This window comes from Callospermophilus lateralis, chromosome 18, assembly GCF_048772815.1.
Source record: "Callospermophilus lateralis isolate mCalLat2 chromosome 18, mCalLat2.hap1, whole genome shotgun sequence".
Taxonomy (NCBI): Eukaryota; Metazoa; Chordata; class Mammalia; order Rodentia; family Sciuridae; genus Callospermophilus; species Callospermophilus lateralis.
In genome coordinates, this window is record NC_135322.1 from 64,944,318 (window position 1) to 64,970,867 (window position 26,550).

At 48.0% G+C, this 26,550-nt stretch overlaps 1 protein-coding gene across 8 annotated transcripts in view; it reads left to right on the forward strand.

Annotated features, from left to right (window-relative positions):
• The window catches only part of Banp (BTG3 associated nuclear protein), an 84,794-nt gene that overhangs the window by 18,972 nt on the left and 39,272 nt on the right, over positions 1-26,550 (forward strand). For 6 of the 8 annotated variants that reach the window (XM_076837604.2, XM_076837602.2, XM_077105657.1 and 3 more), the window contains 5 exons: positions 4,071-4,209; positions 9,018-9,109; positions 12,001-12,200; positions 24,060-24,176; positions 25,735-25,910. In XM_076837604.2, the coding sequence (XP_076693719.1) occupies positions 4,140-4,209; positions 9,018-9,109; positions 12,001-12,200; positions 24,060-24,176; positions 25,735-25,910 (655 nt within the window). In that variant the 5' untranslated portion in view covers positions 4,071-4,139. The remainder of the gene's footprint in view (positions 1-4,070; positions 4,210-9,017; positions 9,110-12,000; positions 12,201-24,059; positions 24,177-25,734; positions 25,911-26,550) is intronic. The other 2 variants (XM_077105658.1, XM_077105659.1) reach the window with 1 other exon arrangement.

A 26,550-nucleotide genomic window follows, 5' to 3' on the forward strand; every position in this document is an offset into this window, starting at 1 on the left:
TTTTCTATTGCCATGAAGGAAGGAAATTAGCTCTTTGGCCTGTGTGCAACAAATATTTTTTCCTAGTTTGTTTGAATTTTCCCTTTTAAAATGTCCTTTTTATTGAGTATGATGCAGACATAGAAATCAGAAGAGGGAAGGTGGACTAGGACGCCTCCTAGGCCGCGCATGCCCCCATTACTACCCAGGCCAGGAGCGTGTGGCCGGCCACCCTTGCTCTTGGCACGCCCTTGCTTCTGTGGGACAGCACCTGTCTTTAGAGCTCCACTACCCAGGTTTCTACTCTTCAGTCCTGTAGTTTTGACTGTTTTTGTTTAATGTTTGAAGTCTCCTTTAATTTCTGCACGCCTCTTATTATGGTGGGATCTAGAACGTCCCCCAAAGGCTCACGTGTGAAAGGCTTGGTCCTCAGTGCTGACATGTTCAGGCTGGCCTCTTGGAAAGTGATTGTATCATGAGGGCCCTTATCTTATCAATGGTTCAATCCTTTGATGGATTAATAATTGATGGCTTTGATGGGAGGTGGTGGAGACTGTAGGAGCTGGGGATCTTGTTGGAGGAAGTAGGTCACTGAGGCTGTGTCCTGGAAGAGTGCATCTGCTTCTCGCTCTCTGCTTCCTGGCCACTGTGGGCAGGGCAACCTGCCTCCCTTCCACCCTTCCACCATGATGTTCAGCCTCCCTCAGGCCTAGAGCAGTGCAGCCAGCTGACCGTGGGCTGAACCTCTGAAACTGAGAGCCAGAATAAACCTGTCCTCCCCTGAGTTGCTTTTAGGTATTTGTCACAGCAGTGAAAAGCTGACCAGTGCATCCCTGGTACTCCCCACCCCAGTACCGCTCAGCTGTGGTTTAATGGGTTATTTGTGGCATGCCCCCAGTCTGGGTTTGCTTTGCTGTCTGAATCTCTGTGGTGTTGTTCAGCAAGTTCTCCGGACCTCTCCATTTCCTGTGAGGGGTAGCATGGCTGTTCCACCACTTGCCATGGGTCACTTCTAGTACACCAACCCTAAGTGTAAAGTACTTTGTTGAGCTGAGTGCGATGACACACACCTGTAGTCCCAGTGGCTCAGGAGACTGAGACAGGAGGATCGTGAGTTCAAAGTGAGCAAAAGTGAGGCACTAAGTAACTCAGTGAGACTCTGTCTCTAAATAAAATACAAATAGGGCTGGGGATGAGGCTCAGTGGCCGAGTGCCTGGAGTTCAATCCCCGGTACTCCCACCAAAAAGAAAAGGTCCTGTGTTGAAAATGCATCAGTGCTCCATCCTGCGGAGCACCCTGGCTAGCAGCCTAGCACACCAAGAGCAGTGGGAACCTTCAGGGTATACACCTTGGCTGCCCATCATCAGCAGAGGGTCAGGAAAGACCAGTATTTGAGTGTGGTTCCTACTGAGTGTGTGTGAGAACCATCAGAAAGTTAAAAATAGTGAGTGAAACCGCTATAACTTGGAGCAGTCTCTTTAGAACTGCAGAAGGGGCTGGGCTCAGTGGTACAGCGCTTGCCTTGCAGGTGTGAGGCTCTAGGTTCGATCCTTAGCACCACATAAAAATAAATAAATAAATGAAGATATTGTGTTCATCTACAACTAAAAAAATAAAAAACAAAATGTTAAAAAAAAAAAAAAAGCTGCAGGAGGTTACTGAGAGCCAGTGTTCTGTGTGGTGAGCTTCCACCTGGGCAGTGGTGTATTCCTCACTAATGAGGCAAATGATGTTGGTTTTCTTTTTTGATATTACCAGCCCTGCCTTTCCAGGGTCCAGATTCCCAAATTATTAGGAATTGCAAAATGATGACCATTTCTTCTTCATTTCTCTGCTGTGATAATTCTGTTCAGAGGAGTGACACAATTTGTATAGGAAAACAGGATAAACGCTTGATATATTATTACTATTTTTTAAAAAAATTATGCTTAGTTCCCCAGTACCCTCCAAATTAATGAATTTAAAAATATTTCTATTTAACCCCATTGCAACTATCATTCTTATTGATGGTCAATTTGTTCCCCCTTTGAGGAGGACTGACTTCTTCTCGTTAGCCCCTGAGTCTTTCTGACACAACTCTGTGGTCTTTCTTTAGATGTGACATTGCAGGATGTTCTAGGCTCAGCTTGTGTATTACTTGCCTCAGACTTGGAATCAGACATGTCTCCATGTCTCCATGGTCTCCTTAGGGGAGAGACGGCTTTTGGCACCATAACCTGGGCTCCAAGGGTGCAGGTGGTCACCTGTTGATTGCTGTTTCCATACTTCTGTAGTAGACAGAGGTGGAGTGTATATGAACATGCATGGAAGTTTGTACTTGGATTTCAGTTCTTAGCCCCCAGGAGTTTCCTTGACTCGTATCACTGTACCTGCTTCTCCAGGCTCTTAAAGACATTAGGAATGATAATAGCGCTCATTTGTACACAGAGCATTCCCAGAAGGGAGTGTAAATACTACTGCTCAATATGATTGCTGAAATTGTTACAGTTGGGTATGGGCTTCCCATTTTTCTCCCATTTAGGTGTTCCGCTCTGCCGTGTTGGGAGCGGGTATCATCCACGCTGTGCTGTCTCCTTTGTGGGATTTGTCTGGGCCTACCCTGCGTGTGGGTCCAGAGCTCACCACTGACCTCCTGTGCGTCTCTTCCAGGGGTTGAGTCCTGAAGTTGTTTTTAGCATGTTCTTCAGGAAGTGCTCATGGGATGCTACCTACTGAGTGCAGCATGTTGGTCACAGCTTGTTCCTTTATGCTTGAGAGTGATCTTGTCTGGTGTAGAATTCTTAGCTCATTTCCTTTCCTTTAGTATTGTAAATATGTTAGTTCATTCTCTTCTGTTCTGATGTAAGCATCTAATTTTCTTTTCTTTTCTTTTTTTTTTAAGAGAGAGTGAGAGAGGAGAGAGAGAGAGAGAATTTTTTAATATTTATTTTTTAGTTATCGGCAGACACAACATCTTTGTTTGTACGTGGTGCTGAGAATCGAACCCGGGCCACACGCATGCCAGGCGAGCGCGCTACCACTTGAGCCACATCCCCAGTCCCAGCATCTAATTTTCTTACCATTACTAAGTCATTTAGTCTTTTGCCTGGATGTGTAAAGAAATTTTTGAATAGCATTTTTACATTTTTATTAGAATGTATCCCCCACCTTAGTGATTTACCCCCCCTCCCCGCCCCCGCAACAGCTTCTGGGAGAGTTTTCTTTTTTTCTGTTGCTGTTTCTGGGAGTTGATGCGGCCTTATATTTTTCTATCACTGAGCCGCCCCTGGCCCACGAGAGTTTTCTTGTATTGCATTTTTAGTATTTCATTTGATGGCTTTGGTTTTCGCCTGTAGAATCTCCTCTTAAATGCATGTTGGGTCTTTTTTTTACTCTCTTCTGTGCTACCTTTTCTTAAAACCTTTTCATCTATTTCTCTTCTTTACATTCTTAAAATTTTATTCATTTCTCTCCTTTTTGTATTTGTATTCTATTGTGTTATTTGCTCGGGTTCCTTCTAATCTAGTCTTTCTGAAATTACTTATTTAGATTTGAGTTGATAGACTGTACTTGGGATAATGTGGCCTCATTTCTGTTTTTGGAAAACAAAGTCTCTTGAGGCCTAATCCCAGTGCCATGTGGTATGGGAGCAGGCATGGAATGTCTCTGCTTAGGAGACATTCTGGACATGGGACCAGAGGTCACATTGGAGACCAGTGGTGCTGTGCAGCTAGGACACTGTCTTTCTGGGGTGTGGCAGTCAGAGCAGGCTGAGGCCTGTGGGGAGCAGGTAAGGGCAGGAGGTTGCAGGAGGCAGGTGGGGTGAGGTTCCCCAAACCCACACTAGGAAGCTGGCTTTGAAGGTGACCACAGAGTGGAGTGGGAAAGTGAGGCTGTTCAGTGGGGTTGGGCCTGCCCTTGAGAAGAGAGCCCAAGTGGTGCTGCCAAGCTGGGTCTGTATCTCAGAGTGGGCCCTGCGTGGTCCGGGCAGGAGGCATCCTGTAGTTCAGACCCACAGTACGGAGCTCCCCAGCACATGTGGTGGGAGTTTGTTGGCTCACAGGTCATACTTGTTAATGTTCCTCTCTGCTTTCTTGGTTTTGTTTTGTAGGTGACAGACACCCAGCGCCCTGTGAGCTGGACCCCTGCTTGTGGGCCGGCCCCTCTCTGCTCCTTCTGGATGATGTCAGAACAGGACCTAGCAGATGTGGTTCAAATCGCAGTGGAAGACCTGAGTCCTGATCATCCAGGTACAGAGCTGTGGGACAGTAGGTGAAATATTATTTTCTTTATTCCAATAGTTTTCTTTCTTTTAAATTAAGCAGAGGCAACAGTGACGCATGCTGCATATGAGAATTCAAGTCATGGGGGCTGGGGCTGGGGCTGAGGCTGGGGCTGGGGCTGAGGCTCAGCAGTAGAGCGCTCACCTAGCACGTGTGAGGCACTGGGTTCAATCCTCAGCACCACATAAAAATAAATAAATAAAATAAAGATATTGTGTCCAACTACAACTAAAAAAAAAAAAAAAATTAAAAAAGAGAATTCAAGTCATGGTGGGTGAACAGTCAGCTCTCCTTGACTCACTTGACCACTCTGGCCCCCAAGTCCTTCCCAGATGTGCAACTGCCCAGCACCTGCCCTCTCTGCACATCCTGCCACCTTGCGTGCACTCTCTGACAGGCATGTGGGTCCACCATGCGAGCCTGTGGCTCTTGTGTTCCACACCTTTCTATCTCCAACTTGCCCTGTGTAGAGGTTGATAGTTTGAGCGACTGTGGAAGCTGTGTGTTGGTGAGGGTGAGTGAGGCTGGTTCTTCTTTTATCAGCCACGTGGTGTTCTATGTGTGGACATCCCCTGGTGTGTTGAGCTCTGCCCTCTGGAGGGCCATTCCATGCTACTTGATGCTTTTCTTTTGTGTACAGTCATGTAGGGAAGAACCCTGCACCTATGTTTTAGCAAATGTTTTTGTAGGGTAAGTTCCCAAAAGCAGGATCGCTGAATATGTTTAACTTTTTTTTGTTACCAGGTATTGAACCCAAGGGCACTACACCTCCAGCCCTTTTTATTTTTCATTCTGAGAGAGGGTCTTTCTAAGTCTCCCAGACTGGCCTGGAACTTACAGTCCTCCTGCCTTGGCCTCCCGAGTCACTGGGATCACAGAGTGTGCCCCTGTGCCTGGCTTATATATGTTTAGTGCTTTGGTAACAAGATTTTCCAGAACAGCTTGACTGACTGTGCTGACAGTGCTTGAGCACTACCTTCCTCTTGTCTGCTAAGCAGGCACTTTCTTTATGATACTGTACTGTGAGGCCTCTCATAGAGGTGACCCTCAGCATTACAGGAGCCTCCTCTGAAGAAACTGTGCCTGTACTTACTCATGCTACAAGAGTTCTTAGTAGGCTGTACCATTGTGTGCTTGCAGCTTGGCTGGGCTCAAAGTGACAAGAGCACTATCACTGAGTGTCTTGGTTGCCTGGCCATTCTTCAGGAATGTTAGAACTCAGAGCAGTTTTAGTCTTGTGAGAAAGTATGCTGTCTCACTTGCGTGGTGTGGAGGTGTTAGTTGGAGAAACTCCATCTGGAAGTCACTGTGGTATGGAGGAGCTCAAAGAGCAGAGCTGGGGGTGTGAGAGCAGCCGTCAGGTGCTGTTCCCCAGTCATTTGACTCATTACAAGATGCACCATCACTACACCTACCAGTTTTAGAAATGTCCATTCGTACCTGGCAGGTGAATGACTGTTTCTTTAGAAAACACATGTACGTACTGCAATGCTGTGAAGAAAAAGTTTCATCACCTGTTTTTAGCAGCTTTGAACATTAAAGTTCCAACAGTTCTGCCTTCCAGGTAATCTTTTGGTAGAATATGCCCAGAGAAGGCTGGGGACCCTTTCATCCTGGTTGCGTCACATTCTTGTTCCTTAAATGATGGGAGGTGTAGTTCCTGGCCTGTTTGTGAAGCTCCTCCTGTGTGCAGAGGCCCTGTGGTCTGTCTACACTTGGAGCTTGCCACCTCTGGTCCAGAAGCATGTGCACACACCCTGCAAATGCCCTGCATCCCACGTCTGCATCCAGAGTAGGTTCATGGTTAAGATTCTCCGTCACCAAAAAAATGTGATCCTTGTAGAGCTTAAGACATAGGCAGTCCAGTATGAGCCCAGTTGGCAGGCAGGGTGGGCCGAGGCCTGCCCTGGGTGTGGCCAGTGGAGATGCTATGGGCATTGGAACCAGCTGTTGGAAGTGAGGGAGCATGGATGAGTTCATATGGGAACGTGGGGCTAGCCTCAGAGTGCTTGCATTGATTTAACTCACATGCCTTGGCCACACGCGTACCATTAACTTCCTTGAGACTAGGAAATGCAATCTAGAACATTCCCAGGAGTGAGAAGCAACAATCATACTGAAGAGCTTTGTGGCTTTTCCATATTACCTTCTTATTACTTTTGAATGCCCCACAGTATATAAATACAAGTTGGATTGATTTGGCATCGGGCATGTGTATTAGTTTTTCTGATGCTGTGTAACATGACCAAAATGTGTGAAAGACAGTCAAGAAAGAAGAAGTAAGGATCTCTCAGAGTCCTGGCAGCCTAGCTGCTTTTAGGTGGTGTGTCTGTTCTTCCAGTTTTTTTTTTTCCCCCAGTAATATTCAAGTCAAAGGTTTCTAGGTTCCTTTGATCTTGCATGTACCTACCACATGTTGTATTTTACCTTTCTGAAAGTATGCAAGATCGTTGATTTCATCAGGCCTGTTGTTCCAGTTGATCCTGATGGCTTTAAAATGAACAAGGAGTCGTGTTGTTTAATACTGAAGGTAATTCATGCATAATTGTAAAGAGCAATGTGTGCAAAGATAGCAAAGTACAGTAGAGAAAATAACTGCCACTTGCAGTCCCACTCCTGGTAGAAAGGTCCTGTGGGAACGCTGGCATGTGTACCTCTGTCTTCTCCAACTAGAACACTGCCTGTGACATACTGGCTTTGCTGACCTTTGCTTGCAGCTGTGAGGCATTCCGTGTTATCAAGCAGCATGCATTCATTCTTAATTTCTTTAGTTAAAAAGGAACCAGCTGTGTCACCCCTGACAAGTCTCTGAACCTTTCTGGAATTTAGAAGGTTAAATAAAGATCACCAGGTTATCTCCATTCCCCCAGTTCTGGCCTTGCTGCCAGTTTTCAAGTGAGAGTAAGGAGGCTTCAGCTAAGGTCCGAAGAACCCTGACTAACCAGGCACTCACCGGCACGGGCTTTCCTTTTTTCTTTGTTAAGTGAGAACTCGGCAAGGCTGGAGTTGTGTGCAGAAGCTGAGTGGGTGGCCAGTTCTGGGCTCCATGAGAGCTGGTCCTTGGCTCCAGACCCCTTGCTTCTGCACACTGCCCTGGCCCCAGGCCTGCTGGAGCCCTTGGCGCTTGAGTTCTGAGGGGGGTCATCTAGAGTGCACAGGCCTGAAGGCACGGGTGCTCTCCCTGCTGTTGAGGTCTGGGAGGAGTACTCAGCATGTGTAGGGGGCGGTGGGACCGAGAGGCCTGTGCACTGTGTTCTGAACATACCCAGGCAGCGGTCCTGTGCAGAAAGTGCAGGGAGGAGCGGTCCATTACAGGGGTGGCTCTCTGACTGTTGGGGTCACAGTGTGAATGGCTGTGAGTTCCTGCTCTTCTGGGAATGGCTTTCTAAGCAAGGTGGCATCTGAGGGCTGGACAGGATAGCAGTGGGTGTCTGTGGTCGATGGGGTTGGTGGTTGGTGGTAGTAGAGAGGTGGTTGGGGTCAGTCAGCGCCACTAGAACGAGGGCCATTCTGTTCACCCACCTGACTGCACAGTGTGGCTGTGTTCCAGAGAGGGCGGATGGTCTGCAGGCTGTGCACAGGTGGTTCCGTTTGTGAGCTTCAGACTTGTGGCCTTTGGCTGTCAGAAGTGCCACAGTAAGGGCTGGGGTTGTGGCTCGTGGGGGAGTGCTTGCCAGGCACGTGTGAGGCCCTGGGTTGGGTCCTCAGCACCACATATAAATAAATAAAATAAAGGTCCATTGATAACTAAAAAAAGAAGTGCCACAGTAAATATGCTCACGTGTATGCATATATGTACTTGTAATGTGTTTGTGGCATGTTGCGTGTATGACATGTGTTCTTACATACTGGCACTCATTTCTATTCAGAGTGCATCAAAGACAGTAACCCAGAGCGCTGTCCCTGTATTGCTGAGATGAGGAGAGGTGCAGACAAAACTGCAATTAGGTGTCCTTGCCCCTTTTTCCTATGAGCACGTGTCACATGTGAACCTGTAGAAAGAGGTCAGAGGAGTACACCAGGGGCGCTGGGGGTTTCCAGCAGTACCTGCAGTGAAGTGAGCAAGTGCTCTTGGCATAAAGCCCAATAAAATGTGGACTGTGAACTTCCACCTGTAATTGCACAGTGTGAATGCTGAAGATTGAGTAGTTTTGGAAAGAGGACTGGAAGTGTGAGATAGATAGAAATGGGGTTTGCAGAAATGGAGTGGTGGTGGATGGTTTTGGCCTTTGCCTCTGTGGTTATCTGCAGTACTGTTTGTACTTGATTTTAGATGTGAGGAAGGGTGTTGGGGTGTGGTAGTAGGCCTGGAATTTGGGTTGACTTGCTTAGCCCCAGGGAGGCTGTGATGACCAGTTACTGGTGGGTTGCTCCCAGCTGCAGCCACACTGTGGAGGGGGGCTTCTGCATACGGCAGTGTGTTGAGGCTGACCCGGTTTTTTGATTTGGAATTATAGATATCTGACAAAACCTTATTTTAAGGTTGGAAAGAAATGTAATTGAATGGTTTAAGCCTGTCGGCATTCACACAGGTGCTCAGGGAGCACTGGCTGGGAGGCCTACAGTTGGGTGGCAGGGTCACCGCAGGTTAGGAAGGACCTGCCTAGGTGTCTTCAGTGTTCTTTGGGCTTAAGGAAGGCTCTGGGTAGTTGCCTGAGACTTTACATTGCACCAGTAAAATGTGAAGCTGTCAGTGCTGTGTACTGTCTTCATGTTAAAAGACCTCTAGAAAACTTTTCATGTTAAAGTGTCTGTGTCCGCCATTGATTTTTCAGTTGTCCTGGAGAATCATGTAGTGACAGATGAAGATGAACCTGCTTTGAAACGCCAGCGGCTAGAAATCAATTGCCAGGATCCCTCTATAAAGGTAAAAGTATGCATATCTTTATGTGTATTGTGCCTAAGTGTTTTGAGCCATAATGGGGTGGCTTGAAACAACGGAAGTTTATTCTTTCATACTTCAGGAAGCTAGAAGTTCAAAATCAAGGTGTGGGCAGGGCCCCGCCCCCTTTTCCAGCTCTGGGAGGCTCCATTCTTGCCCACATCACTGCAGCCTCTGTTTAGGGCCCACCCTAATCTAGTCCAGGGTGGTTTCATCAATTTCATTACTTTTGCACAAACCCTTTTCTCAGTGAAGGCCACATTCATGTGTTCTGGGAATTGGGACGTCCTGTTTCTGGGAATCATTATTCAGCCCACTACAGAAGAGCATAAGGCCATTTCTTAGTTGGAGAGAGTAACTGCTGTTAGACTGAGGCATCTTCCTGTGGATCCATAGGCCTGCTTTAGACGGGGGAAGATGACCAGCGCTGTGGCCATGCTGCCTGTTGGTGACAGATGGCTTTTGTGTCTGTCATTTAAGTCCCCACATCCTGAAGTTGGACTCACTCAAGAAACTGTTTTTGGATCTTTGAATTTGCCTGTCTGGTTCCAGCATCTGCAGCGTCAGAGGCTTGTGTGAGGCTCTTTGAGAGCGGTGGATGTGGAAAGTGGTCCTGTTCACACACTGCCTCTACCCATGCTGTATCTGTGTAGAAATGCTCCCTTCATTTTGTTACCAAGGAGTCTGAGCTTAAATGGATAGTTTAGATATACATTCCCAGTGAGATTTCTACTTCAGACTGACAAATAGAGAAGGTGGTTATGTTAGTAACACTGTATTATTTTATTTATTTTTTATTTTTTTAAAGAGAGAGGGGGAGAGAGAGGGGGGGAGACAGAGAGAGAGAATTTTAATGTTTATTTTTTAGTTATCGGCGTACACAACATCTTTGTATGTGGTGCTGAGGATCGAACCCGGGCCGCACGCATGCCAGGCGAGCGCGCTACCGCTTGAGCCACATCCCCAGCCCCCTGTATTATTTTAAAATAAAGGGTCTGGGGTTTAAGCGCAGTTTAATTTGTAACAAAAAATACATTCATTGTCGATAATGTTGAAATGCTTAAAGTAAAAAGCAACGCAGGCCACCTCAGTTCTGGTGTGCCGCAGATAGGTCCTGGACAGGCAGGAGGCCGGGTCGTCCTTGGGCACTGCTGCACACGCATAGGCTGCTGTGCTGCTAAAAGCCCAGGCTGGCCCAGCCAGGGCCCTGCGCTGTTAATGAGAAGTTTTGAGCTGTTTATGGCCACTGTCGCTTCCATGTAAGAGATATATTTAAAAATACTCTTTCTTACTCTTTCTTCATTTTGTTCTTTGGTAAGTAGTTTTATTACTGTGTCACAGTGATTTTTGCCAAAACCCCAGGCAGAATTATTTATAATTTAGAATTAAAAAAATGTGGCTTTACTATGTTGAAAGAATGGGAGGCAGATATTTGATGTCTTCAAATTATAAAAAAGAGTGGGGTTGCTTTTATGTCAAGGATTCAGCCACAGTTGGTGCCCATGATGATGCCTGTCTCCCCTTACACTGACATTGCTTCTGCATTGGTGATGGCGTGTTGGGGGTGGACCCTGATGCCCATGGCTTATTTCCTCTTGGACACTGCTTTAGCGCCTGCTCCAGTAGAGAGCAGTTGGCATTGGGATGGATTTCAACAGTTTCTAGGCCTTTTCCTTTGCACAGTGCACTCTTTTTTAGGTAGTGCTGGGGGTTGCACCAGGGCCTTACGCTTGCTAGGCAAGAGCTCTACTGCAGCCACAGCCTAGCTCCTGCACAGTGCACTCTTGAGTGGAGTCTTGCAGGGAGCGTGGCTGAGTGGAAGTGAGGTGTGTGGATGGCGGGAGCTCCTCACTTCCTGCACACCTGGGCAGGAGGCAGAGGCACATGCTCTTCAGAGCAGCTCAGCCTGTCGAAGGTGCTCTGTCAAGAGTGTTGGTTCTCTTCACTCAGGTTTGATATCAGGAGTGTGACACAATGTATGCTACTGCTATACTTTTGGTATTCTATGATTGCCTCCAGCATGTGGGCCCTTCCACCTACCTGTGCCTCCAGGACCCACGTGCTGGAGGCAATCACTGCTTCTTCTTGGCCTATCTCCTCCCTTCCAGTGTGTCCACTTGGGCACTCAAGCCTTCAGTCACGGCCAACTAGGAGAGGGAAGAGACGAGACCATGTTCTTCCCATTCTTCGCTATTTTCAGTGTTGACCACTGGGGCCCTGCCACTAACCAGCACCTGAGCTCCAGTTTGGGGATCTCTGTTGCTGGTGGCTCCTAGCAGGGTGGCTGGTGGAGAGTAGAGTCCTCCTGCCTGTCCTGTGTCTATCCTTTCTGGGTGTGGAGCCATGCAAGGTGGTGCTGACTTGTTGGCCTCAAGACATGTGGTGCTGCTTGTGGTGGCCACCAGGTGGCAGGCTTGCCGTTCCAAAATTCCACAGGAAGGTGGCGACTGGACTCACATCAGAGCACACTGCATCAGTCATCTTTTCAGGACAGCTGGCATGATATGGGTATGCAGGGCTTGTGGTTTTTGGACCTTTCGGATGTTACATGCAATCTGTTTTCATTGTTAGCTTTCTATGTGAACTTACTAACACAGTAACATGTTAAGGACCCCATATGTTGTTTATTACATGGGTTTGTGCAAACTGAGAATTGCAACTGCACATGGAGTAAAACCATGATCAGGGAGTCGTGTTTCTGGTGCAGAAGACTGCACTTGTTACATGCTTCTGGAGTGTGCCTGTAAAGCCAGTCCCACTGTAGGGGTGGTCTGCCACCGGAACGTTGCCATCCCGCAGTAGCGGTTTGGAGTTCTTAGAGCTGCCTTCTCATAGTTGAGGATATCCTTCCTAAAGTTTCTCTTCTTCACTTCCAGTCTTTCCTGTACTCCATAAACCAGACAATATGCTTACGGTTGGATAGTATTGAGGCCAAGCTGCAAGCCCTGGAAGCTACTTGCAAATCGTTGGAGGAGAAGCTGGACCTGGTCACCAACAAACAGCATAGCCCTATCCAGGTCCCCATGGTGGCGGGCTCTCCACTTGGCGCCACTCAGACCTGCAACAAAGTGCGATGGTAAGGACAGAGGAGCTTCGGGCCACTGTGGGAAAAACGCTCAGGTCCTTGCCCGGGCTCCGGTTGTTACTTCGTCTGCCATAGATACTGGGTATCTGACTCCGTGGTTCCTAGCTGCTGATTTCACTTAGACCAAAACCAAATACAGGCTCCTTCTGGAGCTTTTCTGTCTGACATAAAGCTGATATATCTTTTCTGTGTACCTAACTACCAAAATTTGCAGACGTACATTTGCTTTTTTCTATCTCTATCTGACTGGTCTTTTAGATATTTTTTCTACAGAGTTTATGTTTATAAACTTTCCATTCAAATTTGTAGCTTTTATTGTGCCTGTTAGAAAATATTTAGACCCTCATCTTAGAGACCTGTGAAGCAGTTGGTGCACTGTGTTGAAGCTCTGTGGGTAACTTGGTTGGATTGGAAAGATGTCTCAGGTCTTCCGCCTGCTTGTATTCTGCAGGCCCAGGCAGTGTGCCAGGAGGTGAGCTAAGACTCAGGCTCTGGGCATCAGTGACCATGAGTCCTGTTGGCATTGGTGCCCTTTCTCACAGCTGGCTAAGAAGAAGTCATGTTTGTGGCAGTGGGCAAGTTGTGTCTTTGTACTTGGTGAGGGCTTGGAATCCTCCTACTTAGGGCTGTTCTCTTGAGTCCATGGAAAGACAGCAGCCTCCTGCCCTGTGTTAATGGGTGACAGCAGGAGCCATGACCTGGAAGAGCTGTAGTGGCCTTGATGATGGCATGTCCAGTGGCTGCTGTACCACCTTGCCCTTGTGTGCTGGTGGCCAGAGCAACACCAGGTGCTCTGTGGACTTCTGAGGGAGTGTGGGAAGGGAGAGGAGGGGCCTGGGGATGCTCAGAGATGCTCAGGAAGGTCAGGGCTTCACCTGTCCTGGTGTGTTTGGGGCAGCTCTGAGGATACCTACTGGGCTGTGGATTCACGTGCCTCCCTGGTATGTTTGCTGCACTGCCTGGTGGCCCTGATTTGCAGCTGGCACTGAAGGAATCTTGGCCTCTCAGGTCCCAACTGCGAGGTGAGCATCATTGCTGGAGTTTCTCTGAGGTGGGTGTCGCAGAGCTCACCATGTTTTCTCCTCACAGACGCTGCTGGCATGCTGTCTCTCTTAGGCTTGCACACCTAAGGACCGAGTACCTTTTTAGTACAATTTTCGGAATACCCCTGTATTCTAAAATGTGATGTGTAGAAAGTAAGAATTATAAATAAAAAATTAATAGACTATCCTAAATGTAATGTGAAGGTGGAATAAAAGGACAGTTGTATATCATATAAAGTAACACATTTTGTGCCAAATGGTCAGCCATGACAAGACCCTTTGCACTGCTGTTTGTGCTCATTTAGTGCAGATTGGCCCAGGGGCTATGCTGACGTTACAGATACCAGCTGGTGGGAGAATATTGCAGAATGGTGAGCAGGAAGTTTCAAATTAAAGGCAAGGATGATTTTCTTTTTAGACTTATAGTTGAGTTCGTAGAAAGTTTAAGTCATATTAAAACTGTGTAAAATGTTTTGTGTTGAATGGACCAAGACTCTGGGTTCAGAGTCAGAAGTGTGTGCTGTGCCCAGGTGGTGCTTGGGAAGGCTCCGTCAGGCAACTGTCCCTGTGCTGGAGTGCATCTCAGCCTCCTTGGCTCTTGCCAGGAAATCATGGTGGTGTCTCTCCCGTGGCTGCCACCTTGGCCTGCATCTCGTCACCTCTGCTTATTGCTCTAGGGTGAAACAGAAGGGTACAGCAGCCCCTGCCCTGAGAGCCTTGTGCGTTTGTTCCCAGGATGGCTGCCCCAGGCTTCCGTTGCTCCTGCTCTTGTGTTTGGGGCGGGCTGACCTCATGAGCCAGGGAGAGTGGTGTCAGATCTGTAACTGGAATCCCACCATCAGTGCTTGGTGGTGGTCTTGTCTGGGCTAGGGAGGGAGTTGACCCCATGTGAGGAGGAGCTTAGAGAAGGAGGAGCGCCAGCTGTGGTTCAGCCTTGAGCGCCTTGTTTAGGAGTTCCATCTTACTGGGCAAGGTGTGCAGGACTCTGGGTGTCACTGTCACCCTGCGTACATGCTCAGCAAAGCCGTGCAGCTGCTTCTTGGTCTGGTTTATTCACCTGCAAAACAAAGACAGGAAGTGAGATCCAGGGTCCTGCAGGTGTGGTGGTGACCAGGTCCATGCTCGCTGAGACTTTAGGATAGGTTAGAACTCCATCCCAGGACATAGTGAAAGTCACTAATGTGTAGACACGTTTCATCAAATGGGAGTTACATTGAAGATGTGGGTAGCAAAGTGTGGAAATGTCTCCCAAAGCAGGTAAAAATTGGTTGACCTTTGAGTAATAAGGTACTTCTATGAATTGTTTATTTCGGACCTCAGATATTTAAAGTGAAAGAAGTATATAGATCAGCTTGTCTTCTTTCTTTATTTATTTATGGTACTGGGGATTGAACTCAGGAGCAGTCAACCACTGAGCCACATCCCAGCCCTATTTTGTGTTTTATTTAGAGACAGAGTCTCACGGAGTTGCTCAGTGCCTCGCAGTTGCTGAGGCTGGCTTTGAACTCATGATCTTCCTGCCTCAGCCTCTGGAGCTGCTAGGATTACGGGCAAGTGCCACCTCGCCCAGGTAGCTTGTCTTAAGTCAAATGCTGTTAAAAATACCTATAATTCCTTGGGCCCACTGCTTGTTGTGTGGTTTAGATTTACTGAGAACTGGGTGTGTAATCTCACAGATGAAGGCAGGTCCATGGGGATCTTTGAGATGTAAGGAGGCCTCTGGAGCTGCTTTAGCAGCTGTCCCCTGGGAGGCCACGCGTCCTTCATTTGCAGAGTGTGTATGTGGCCCAGACCCTACAGCCAGGAGCATGCACCACTGAGCCCTTTGCACACACAGGTTCACTCTGCTTGTTGGTAATTTCTAGTTAAAACTGGCCTGGACCAGTCTGCTATCAACAGAGTTATTTACTTACTCTTTTCCCTTCTTGGAATGCAGAGGTGGTGGAGTACTGCCAGCCTTGGCTGGCATTTCAGATTCAGATTTTCAGATTCTACACCTGGATGAAATTCTTTAAATAAATTCAAGGAGAAAAAAAAAGAGAAGAAAAGTCCCGTTTTCTTTGAAGTTAGAGCTTAATCCTTGTAATCAACTTGTTTGTGAGGTTGGTTGGAATCTGATCCAGCAGTGGTGCTCCACTTGAGGATAAAGAAAATGGTCTTGGATTCTCTGAAGTGGGCATTCTTTTCCCCCTTCTGTTAACTTCTGTGAATTCATAGATTTTATGTCAGTGTGCCATAAATTCAGATATTGTGTGATTTCCATTCTGTGGGCAGTGACATGAAGTTGTGACCTTGAAGCTGCTTGGAGGAGGGGAGGGAGCCGTGGATGCTGAGGTGCCGTGTGGAGAGCAAAGCTCAATGAGGCTCCCTTTTATGCGCCGACAGGTGCTTTTCTACGGATGTGAAAATCGTTTTCCTGTACTTCTTTAGGGCTAGACACAGACATTTGCAGAAAGCCCGTTGTGGACGTCACAGCGAGCCTGGAGTGCTGGAGTGAGCGCAACTCGGGCCTGGGGTTGCGACAGCAGCTGCAACTGAGCTGGGCTGAGAGAGTCCCCTGGGCCTGTGCATCCTGAGGAGCTGGCACCTTGGTGACTCTGTGCAGCTTGGCCCAGGTGTTTCCTTCCTCTTCCCTCCCTCCTGTCGCCCATTTTGCTGTGTTGTCCAGCTGACCTTGAACTCTAGACCCTAGTTCGCCTCCTGCCTCAGCCTTCCAAGTGCTGAGACTGTGGGCACTGCCGTGTCATCCACTCAAAGCCAGGGGCTTCTGCCGTGTGTGTTTTATTAACTGAGCACATTGACTTAAAAATTTTGTGTTTGTTATTTTTAAAAATAATTTATTTATTTTTTAAAATTAAAAAATCTTTTTTGTGTTTCTACAATATAAAAGCATTTGTAATAAATAAGAGGTTTCTGTATAGTGCTAGTCCTCAGAGTTTAAATAAAAGTGATTTAAAGTTTCTCTTTCAGAGAGATGAGTACCATGAAATTTATGGAAAGGGAATTGTTTTCTTTCTTTTCCTCAAAACTGACCATTGACCTGGAGTGGTTAAGAATGATTTAAATTAAAGGATTTAAACCTTCAGCATGCTGGTTGCTGATTCTATTTCCCAGAGGATCTTTTGTTCTACGTGTCGATGGATGTTGGTGAATAGGCTTTTCTGTACACCCTCCCTAACCCCCACTCCCCTGTAGACATTTGGCTTCTTGGTAGAGCTCAGCTCATGCTGAGCATCACTGTTGTGGCCACTGGGCACTGAGGGTCTTGGCTTGGGGACACTGCCTGTTTCCATGATGGGGCCGTCGATATTCTTGGTCCACAGTGAAGCATTTCATGGGCTTTGGGATGTGGCAAACTAAAGGCAGGGCTGAGTGAATTGGAGAAATGGTTTGATCTTGGTCGTGACAGATTTGTTTAAACCTTTCTTATCTAATTTTGAATTTCAGATGTTTCTGTTTGATTTTATGATTCCTTTTCTTGGACTACACTCTCTTGCACAGCTGTACACTTTGGTGGCCTGATTGTGATCTCCTGTGCATGTCAGAGCTGGGTGCTTGCCCGAGGAAGCATGAGGTTCACATGCATGCACCCTAGCGGATCAGTGACATGGTCAGATGACAGAGGCGGTCTAACAGCTAGGGCTGATAGTCACCGTGGGCAGACATCTCAGCAGAGTGTGTGCGTTCCCATGATCTGCAGCTCTTCTCTAGTGTCAGCATCTCTCATAACTCGTGGATGGGACCGTGTTGACTAGATCATTCTGGAAAGAACTGCCATCCCGAGAGCTGAGACCTCTGGGTCATGATCGAACCACTTCATTATTCAACTCATTAATTTCTTTCAGCAGTATTTTTACAATTTTCAGAGTATAACGACTGCAAATGTATTATTAAATTTGTCTTCACATACTTCATACGTGTAGATTCTGTGTTTTAAATTTCAATCTCTACTTGTTCAGATTTTTTTTTCTTTAACTTTTGTTGGGGTTCAAATTCGGGACCTCAAGCATGCTAGACAGGTGCTTTACCCCTGAGCCACACTCCAGCTCCTAAATTCACTTACTCCAGTGGCTTTTCTGTAGGATTAAAAAAAAAAAGGTACATAACTTTGTATTTATCCTTTCTTTCAAATTTCTGTACCTTTCTTTACTGCATGGACTGTGTCTCCATGTTGGGCTGTCCCTGTCCCCTTGCTCTGACTCGGGGATAAAGCCTCCAGCTTTTCGCCGTCACGTGTGGCAGCAGCTGCACGTGTTCCTGGTACTCTTTCCTAGGATATGGTTCCCCTCCTTCTCCCTGTTCTGTGGAGCTCTCCCCGTGCTGAATGCTTCTACCCGAGATGAGCCAACGAGGTGAACTCTCCTGCTGGTTCCCAGTGAAGCCAGCCTTGCGTGTCCGTGATGGTGACCTGACCTGAGCACAGTGTGCCGCCTCTTTTGTGTGCTGCTAGGTTTGACTTGCTGTAATTAGTGGGGGCTTTTCTCATCCATGCTCAGGGGGCACATTAGTCTGTAATTGCCTTTTTTTGATGTTATATTAGTCTGTGTTGTTAGAATGATGCTGATCTCAAAAGTGAGATGGGAAGTTGCTTCTCATTGTGCTTCTGTAGGGTCAGCTTTGGTTTTCCTTAAATAATTGATAGAATTTGCCAAAGATCCTTCTGGGCCCTAGGCTTGAAATCATGAATTCAGTTTCTTATAAATATAGGACTTTAAAAAATATGGAACTCCTTGGGTTCATGTTGTGTGATTTTTCCTTCTCATCTAAATGCAGAATTAAATAGCTTAATCTTGATCACAGTGTTTCCATGGTGTCTGAAATGTGTGTAGGTCCACGTGGCATTGAGACACCATGTTTCTGTGGGCTCTTCTGGTCTGTAGCAGCTTCTCAGACTGCCCTTGATTTTGATGGCTTTTTGAGAAATACTGATTAGGTGCTTTGCAGGATGTCTGTCCACTGGCATTTGTCTTCTCCTTTCCTTCTGATCTCATGGGGATGGTGGGTGTTGGAGGACCACTCCAGAGGTGAAGTGCCTTTTCCTCATCCTATCAAGGTCCACACCATCTGCAGGACTCGTCCATGGCTGGTGTTGGTGCAGATTGCCTGGGTGAAGAGTGTTTGCCAGACTTGCCCCGAGGAGGGAGTGCCTCTCTCCTCTCTGCCATGCTTCCTGGAGGAGGTTGCTGTGCCCAGCTTCCACTTAAGGAGTGGGGCACTGTTCTCACTTCCCAAGGTGCGCCTGTCTTCACGAGGCGGTTGTCTCAACTTTCCTGTTTATTTGTCTAGCTGGTTATTCACATCAGTGTGGACTCATGGGTATTTATTAAAGTAGGTGGAATCGTGTGACTTTATTTCTTCACTCTGTTGTCCAGCTCTGGCCATTGGTGCTCTCTCTGTTGGCTCTGGTGTTCTGTGGCTGGCCCCTGTCATGGTGGACTTCTTGGTTTGAGCACTTCCTTCCTTACCAGGTGTTGCTAGGTGCTTCCCCAGGCTCATCCCAGGCGAGAATTGGCCATTTTCCTTTTAACCTTATATTGGAAAAAGGTGATAGAGACCCGGATCTTGGATAAGGCATCTGGAGAGGTGGAGGGTCCTGGCGCAGGTCCATTGTCCATGGGCTTATAGTCAAGTCTTCTCTTACATGTGGTCAGAGTGCTGGTGTCCACCTGAGTCAGTCTCCCGTTCTTGTTTGCTTTCTTATCAGAAGTACATTACCCACCGACTCACTGTCCTGACTTGGGGCTCTTGGTTTGGGATTCAGAATTCTGTGGTGTGCAGTGTGACTTCTGAGGAGCCAGGTCTCGAGCCTTCTAGAGCTGCTTGGCTTTCCTCCTGCAGCCACTTTTTGAGGTTGGTTGCACCTGGCTCTTCCCATTTCTATGGAGCACTTGGCTGTTGGGATCGTTTAATGCTGTGCTTTGCTTATCTTGTTGTATATTGGAAAGGAATTTTTAATGCTAACTTATCCTTGAGTATTTATTTTTGGATTTTAGCTTTTATGAATTTTTGATCTTTAACCAGTGAGCAATAGCAATAAACCTTTAGAACAAGTTTTTGTCCCAGCTTGGCTAATTGGATGCTTTTTGTGTTGACTAGGTGGTAGGAGCTGTTAGGATGTGGGCTGGCAAGGTGGTAATGCCTCTGGCTGTGCCCTGGTGGGCTGGGTGGATGTGGCCTTCGAGGCATAGCTGCCCATGGAGTCTCCATGCCCGGGGCCTTTCCTTTCTTTGGCCATGCCAGCCCTGGCCTCAGGCTCTGGGAGGGGAGGGCTGGAGCTGGTATGATTCTCCGTTCACAGTCCAGCAGTGAGCACTGGTCGCAGGGCTGCTTTTGCAGGTAAGGGGGCCAGGAAGTGTAGTCTGGCTGCACAGTGCTCCTGGGACAGTGCTGCTTGTGGAAGGGCAAGTGGGGGCTTGTGGATGCCCCAGCCTGCCTGCCTGCCACACTGGGGCTGGAGGACTGGGGGTGTCTGGCTTCATTATTTTTCTGTGGTCCCTCCATTTCCCCTCCTCTTATTGAAACTAAGACTGGAAAAGCATTGCAAGAACCCACAGAGCGTGATCTTATTTTCTGTGACCCAGTTTTTTTTCTGGTACTGGGGATTGAACCCAGGGGTGCTCTATCACTGAGCTACATTCCCAGTGCTTTTATTTTTTTTATTTTTAGACAGTTGCAAAGGCTGGCCTTGAACTCAGGTTCCCCTGCCTCAGTCTCCTGAGCAGTTGGGATGACAGGTGTGTGTGCTGGCCTGACCCAGGTTCTTGTACATTATGCAGGAGGATAAATGTGAAAACGCATAGGAGAATGTGTACTGTCTGGAGTTTTAAAAGAAATCTGTCATCTTGTCTTATAATTAGAAAGCAGAAAAATTATTTGAATTCTTGAGTGTTAGCTTGCTTCTGAGACGTTTTTTCCTTTGAGATAATTCACAAAAAAACAGAAAATTAATATAATACAGATTTCCCAAACTGAACTCGGTGTGTAGTTAACATGAGTTGCAAAAGGAATGCTGACCTGCACCAGCACAGGATGACACACCATGCTGGTGCAGGTCGGCATCCCTTTTGCAGCTCAGTCTTCAAGTGTTTGCTCAGTATTCAGATTAGTTTCTCTTGCCTCCCACAGAAGACAGAGTGGGCCACTGTGTGGTCAGCAGTGCCAGGTGGCCTGGCTCCCAAAGTGGGGATGGGACAGTATTGGTCAACGGCTGTGCAGCTTGCTAAGTTGCTGAGGGAGGCCCTGAACTGAGGGCACACGTGGTTTGGGTTTGTGGGGGCCGCCTGGAGTGGAGCCCTGAGTCCTTGTCTGCACGTGACCATGGCATGTGTGGTGTTCCAAGCTTTCCACTACAAACAACTGATTGGTAGTGGCTTTTTGTATTAAAATGTGGCAAACACAAATTCATGAGAAGTGGTTTAAATACTATATTTTTCAGGGAGAGGATATTTTTTAAAAATTTTGTTTAGTTGTTGATGGGCTTTTATTTTTATTTATTTACATGTGGTGCTAAGGATTGAACCCAGTGCCTCACACATACTAGGCAAGTGCTCTGCCACTGAGCCACAGCCCTAGCCCAGAAGAGGGTACTTTTGTGTCTTGATTTTGGTAGCCTTTTTTTTGTTGTTTTTTTTTGCATGTACTTGAACAAAGCTTGAGATGGCCCTTGTTTGGGTGGATGATGAGCCAAGGGAGAGAAGAGTTAATTTTCTATAATAGTAGACATGGGCCTGCTCTGGCTAGGCTCAAGGACCAGCTGCATGAGCCATGGAGCCAGGGTAGCTTGCCTCTGGAAAGCGCTCCTTGAGTCGGTGCGGCGACGCAGGTCTCCTGCACATGGCAGACCCACGCCTTGTAAGTAAACTGCTCAGCAGAGATGGTGCAAGTCCAGAGGAAGCCCGGAGAGCTCAGTGAACCTCCAAATGGTGCCACGTGTACATGTGCATAGTTTTGCTGTTTAGCTTTTTAAAAAATTTTGCTTTTAATTAATAATTAAGTAATTTTGTGGTACTAGGGATTGAACCCAGGGGTACTCTACTACTGAGCTACACCCCAGCCCTTTTTATTTTTATTTTTGAGGCAGGGACTTGCTAAGTTGCTGAGGCTGGTCTTGAACTTGCAATCCTCCTGCCTCAGCCTCCCAAATTGCTGGGATCACAAGTGTGCGTCACTGTGTATGGCTGTTGTTCAGATTTTAAAACAGTCTCCCATCAGAATTACCTGGGGACTTGTAAAAGTGAGAAAAGGCCCCAATCTCTCTTTGGGGGATTCCGACTTCCCTAGAAAGTTCTGGTGTGTAGGAAGCAGTGCTCGGTAGCTTGCTCTGTGGATTTTGTTTCAGGAAGTCTACTCTGTGTGTCACAGAAGCATTTGGGCTCTGGTCCAACCTTGCTGTGCTTCCTTCCGTGTGGTTACACAGATGTGTGCCTGGGGTCAAGCTGCCCAGAGCCACAGGCACACCCCGACACACACAGGTGCAGAAAATGGTGAAGTCCAGGCAGGGGCTCTGGTCTGGCCCCAGGGTTGTTTCCTATGTTGTTACTGTGGCACAGATGACACACGTGTCACCACGGGAGGATGCTGGGGAATGGTTCACAGGACTCAATGTGCTGTTTGTCTATAACTTTCTGTGAATCTGTAATCATTTAAAACATGTGTCAGGGCTCAACCAGAGAGGCAAAACCAGTTGGGGGCATGGGCATGCATGGGTACGTGTGTGTGTGTGTGTGTGTGAGAGAGAGAGAGAGAGAGAGAGAGAGAGAGAGAGAACTCTAAAGCCACAAGGGATTTATTTCAAGCAACTACCCACACAGTTGTGGCCTGCTGAGCAGGTGTGGAGTCTGTGGATGGGTGGGGGAAGGCATAGCAGTCTGGGCCTCCAGGCAGGAGCTGTTTGGAGGCCAGACTGGGGGGGTACACAGACCTCTGAAGGGACCACCGGGGATAATCTCTCCTTTGGTGGACTGGGGTGGACCAGTGAGGACTTTAATCCTGTTTGCAAAATCCCTTTCCATCCCAGGCACCCCAGAAGTAGTGAGTGAAAAAGAGGAAACATGGCTTGTGGCCAGCCTGTGGCTTGGAGAGAAAGCATGGGCATGTTCAGAATGTCAGACCCTCCAGGAAAGTTCATCATTTCCACCCCAGTTTCTGGGAAAGGCTTCCAGCGCACATACGTGCACATCTACATTTATTTGTGCATTTTTGGCACTTAATATCATTGTGATACTTTTCTCATATCATCCCTTAGATAACTAGTACTTTTTTGTGTGAGTCTAGGCATGGAATCGAGGGCCCTGTGTGTGCCTGGCAGCTGCTCTTCCATGTGATATTGAAGTTCCATAGCTTAGCTTTTGAAAAGTGAAATATTCTTTGTACTAAATATTCTTTGGTACAATTCAAAGTTGATAGGCTTGCATAAATATCAAACCCATAGAAGTCATTTTAGTCCCTTGATTGGCACATATGAGATTGTTAGAGGCTGACCCTGGCTGCAGTGATCAGATAGTCAGAGTCTCCTGGAGGGTGAGGCAGCTCAGCCGCAGAGCACTTGCCAAGCCCACACCTGGCCCCGAGTTCCATTCCCAGCACTGCAAAAAAGGAAGGAAAAATTACCTGGTTCCTTTTTAATATATATATTTTTAGTTGTTGATGGACCTTTATTTATTTATCTTTCTGTCTGTCTGTATCTATCTATCTATCTATGGTGCTGAGGATTGAACCCAGTGCTTCATATGTGCTAGGCAAGGGCTCTGCCACTGAGCCACAACCCCAGCCCTACCCGGTTCCTTTTGATACCTGACAGGTGGATAATTCATCATGGTTTGGTGGGTTACTTTACGTGTTACCAAAGAACAAGTAGAATGATCGAAAGATAATACCTTTTAATGATGTTCCGCCTTGGAAAACCAGCTGTGGTCCTGTGACAGACTGGGGGGCCTACTGAGGTGCTGTTTTTGTACCTGAGGCGGGTGGTTCAGTCATATGGCTGTGACGCCAGGCTGATTTCATGTGTGCCAATCACAGATGAACAGTCTTTTTTCCCAGGAAAGGATGTTTTATTCACTGGTAGTATGACTTTGTATTTTTAGTGCTAGTTCTTTTTGCTTCCCAACAGATCACAGCAAGGCATACTTTAGAAAATTTCTTGTGACCATAAAGTGCTAAGGGTTGAAAAATCAATGATTGAAAATACAAATGAGATTGTGCCTCAGGAGTCAGTTGCACGCCTGTAGTGCTTCCTCCAGGGTGTTGCTGGCTCTGGTGGCTTCTGGGTTGTGGCCATTGACCTTTCCTAGAATCTTTTTTCTTCAGAGCACAGCCCAAGGCCCCGTGGCTGTGGCCTGTGTGCTTTCCAGGAGAGCCCGCAGGTAGCACACACTGTGTGTCTTTTGGCCATCTGATGCGACGGCTGCCCCTGGCTCCCTAGTGCTGGTGTGCGCAGTGACACTGGTCTACATCGACATCAGCTGCAACGGGTCGGGAAAGGCAGGCTGGTTTTCACAGTGTGACACCCATGCTGGACAACTCGCGGTGCCTCCGCCTGTTGTGCACAGGCTATTAAGTACTCTCTGCCCAGCTGTCCCGCAGAATGTACCTGTGAGTTAGGAAGGTGAACTCTCAGTTAAGAAGCTCCCTTTGAGTTTATTCTTAGCTGGTGCAAATGGATTGATGCCTGCCTGGGACCACCTCCCTCCCTCCCTCTTCCCTCGAGTAGGCACTGGGAGCTGATGTATTGAATGACTCTGATGTGCTGACAATGAATGTTGTTGTTTTAAGGTCTTCTTTTTCTTGTGATTCTTTTGTTCCGTAGCGTCGTCCCCCAGACTACAGTAATACTCAACAATGATCGGCAGAACGCCATTGTAGCCAAGATGGAAGACCCCTTGAGCAACAGGGCACCGGATTCCCTGGAAAATATCATTAGCAAGTCAGTAGCCACGCACCACCCCACCTTTCCCTGCCTCTGTGATGAGAATAAGTCAATGTCCCCAGCCAGGGCACGGTTGAAATATGTGGTCCTTCTCTATTCACGGGTGATCCTGGCAGGCACAACTTGGTTCTGTGCAGTCAGGAGGGCCAGTACAGCGCTCAGTGTGGGAGTGGGGGTAGGCCAAGAGACCACACCCTGATTCACAGCCACACAGTGAGGGGCCAAGGGACGTCTGTGTTGGAGCTGATGCGTGATGGAGGGGGATGGCAGTATGTTTTCACAGTGGTCAGTTGGTCATTCTGTCTGTCCCTATAAGCAGCATGTCAGGTAACCAGACACCTCTCTTGAGTTGGCTGAATGAGATGGGCATGTTGAGTTTCTGGCTTTTTCTTGCACCCTTTTCTTTTGAGACACATTGAGTGGAAGTATGGTGGAGTGGGAGTGGACAGAGAGCACTGGTGCCCACCCAGGGGTGGCTGGAGCCACCACAGGTGCCCTCTGCCCAATGCTGTGAGCTGTGCACATCCCTGTGAGGGTCATTGTTGCTTTTCGTTTCCATCTGTGTCTTCACAACGTTCTGTTTTGCTTTTTCTCAGTCTCTTCTGCAGATTGTTGCTCCTCTAGGTTTGTCCTGGTTCCTCATTGTCTTGGTCCAGCCCTGTAGGAAGCAGCTGCAGTCTCGGGGTGGGCGGTGGGGTGCCCCAAGGCCAGCCAGGCTGCTGGGCCGAGTCCAGCCGGTCGGTCTGAGTGGAGGAGCCACTTTAGGAAGCGTGATGGGCAGCTCCCCCCTCTGAGGACAGCTAGGACCTTAAACGCCTTTTTTGACTTTGTAACAGGGAACTAGTGCTTCCTTTCCCTCTGGGTGCTGAGCAGGCCACGGTCAGGGATGTTGACAGGGCCATTTAGAAGGCAAGTCATCAGTAGTCCTTAGAGTGCTCTCTGCAGCTGGCCCTGTGGCCCTGCTGTGTTGGCAGGACTTCATTGCTGCATGCCACCAGCCCTTGTGATGAGAGTAGCTCTCAGGGAACTCCTGGGATTCGAAACTGGCCTTAGAAACCCACACCATGGTTTGTCCGTGGGAATAACTGGGAGTGTGATTGCGGTTTTGGAGGCTGAGTCACCTCTCGGATGTCTGAGCGGAGGGATGGGCTATCTGGAGCTCTGGGCTCCCTTCCTCTTCATTTTGTCTTTCCTCCAACACAGCCCTAAAAATGACTCTTACTCAAGCCAGCATTTCATAGCATAGCCTCTCCACCCAGAAAGCCGCGTTCCAGGCCCAAGTCACAGTGAGTCTCGATCCACTCTCTTGTGGTGTAAATATTTTCTTTAAACCTTCATTTTATTTCGTACCATTTCTTTCAGCCCCAGACTGTTTCTCCATTAAATTGCTATTAGTCTTCATAGAAAAGCTGTGTGGGGAGACATTGGTCCATTGGTCCATGCTCAGTCAGATGCTGTGGTCACCGGGAAGAGGACTGTCCAGTGAGTCAGGGCTGACCTCGGCGTGTTGCCCAAGTCACTCTCACCACAGGCTGCTGTGCTTGCTTCCCGCCAGCGCTGTTCCCGGGCGGCGGCAGAACACCATCGTGGTGAAGGTGCCGGGACAGGACGACAGCCACTATGAGGACGGGGAGAGCGGCTCGGAGGCCAGCGACTCTGTGTCCAGCTGCGGCCAGCCGGGGAGCCAGAGCATCGGGAGCAACGTCACCCTCATCACCTTGAACTCGGAAGGTGTGTCCCTAGGGCTGCTTTTCTGCTTGGCCAGCACAGTGATTGTGACAGCCTTGTTTTCATCATTTTAGGAAAGAAGTACACACTTATTGTCTCTAAGAAAAGTGAAATGATGTAGAAATAAAGGTGAAGTGCAATAGCTTGGAACTGGGTGGTGGTGGTGCACGCTCCAGGAGGCCGCGGAGGCCGAGGCAGGGGGATGACAGTTCAGAAGTCCGCGAGGCCCTAAGCAGCTCAGTGGGAGCCTACTCAAATAACAATACATGGCCTGGGATGTGCTGCATGGTCAGGTGCCCCTGGGCTCTGTCCCTGGTGTGGGGTCCTTCTGTGTCCGCGTGTACACCTGATGACTTTGCAGCTCACCTTTCACTGTTTTCTAGAGTAGGCTCTTTCCACGTTGATACAGACGTCACTTCCAGGTCATGCATTTAGCAACTTTCTGATGCTCCCTGCTGGTGGCAGTCCTGCCCTGTCCTCATTCCCTGGCAGCCGCAGGCTCGCACTCTCTGCACCGCAGCTGGACGTGGACCCCGAGGTGCTGGGCTGAGAGATGCTGTTTGTTCTAGTTATGGCACTCGCTGCCTCTCCTGACCGGGGTCTGCACGGACGGGTGGGAAGGCTGGTAGCTGGGTCTGTCTGT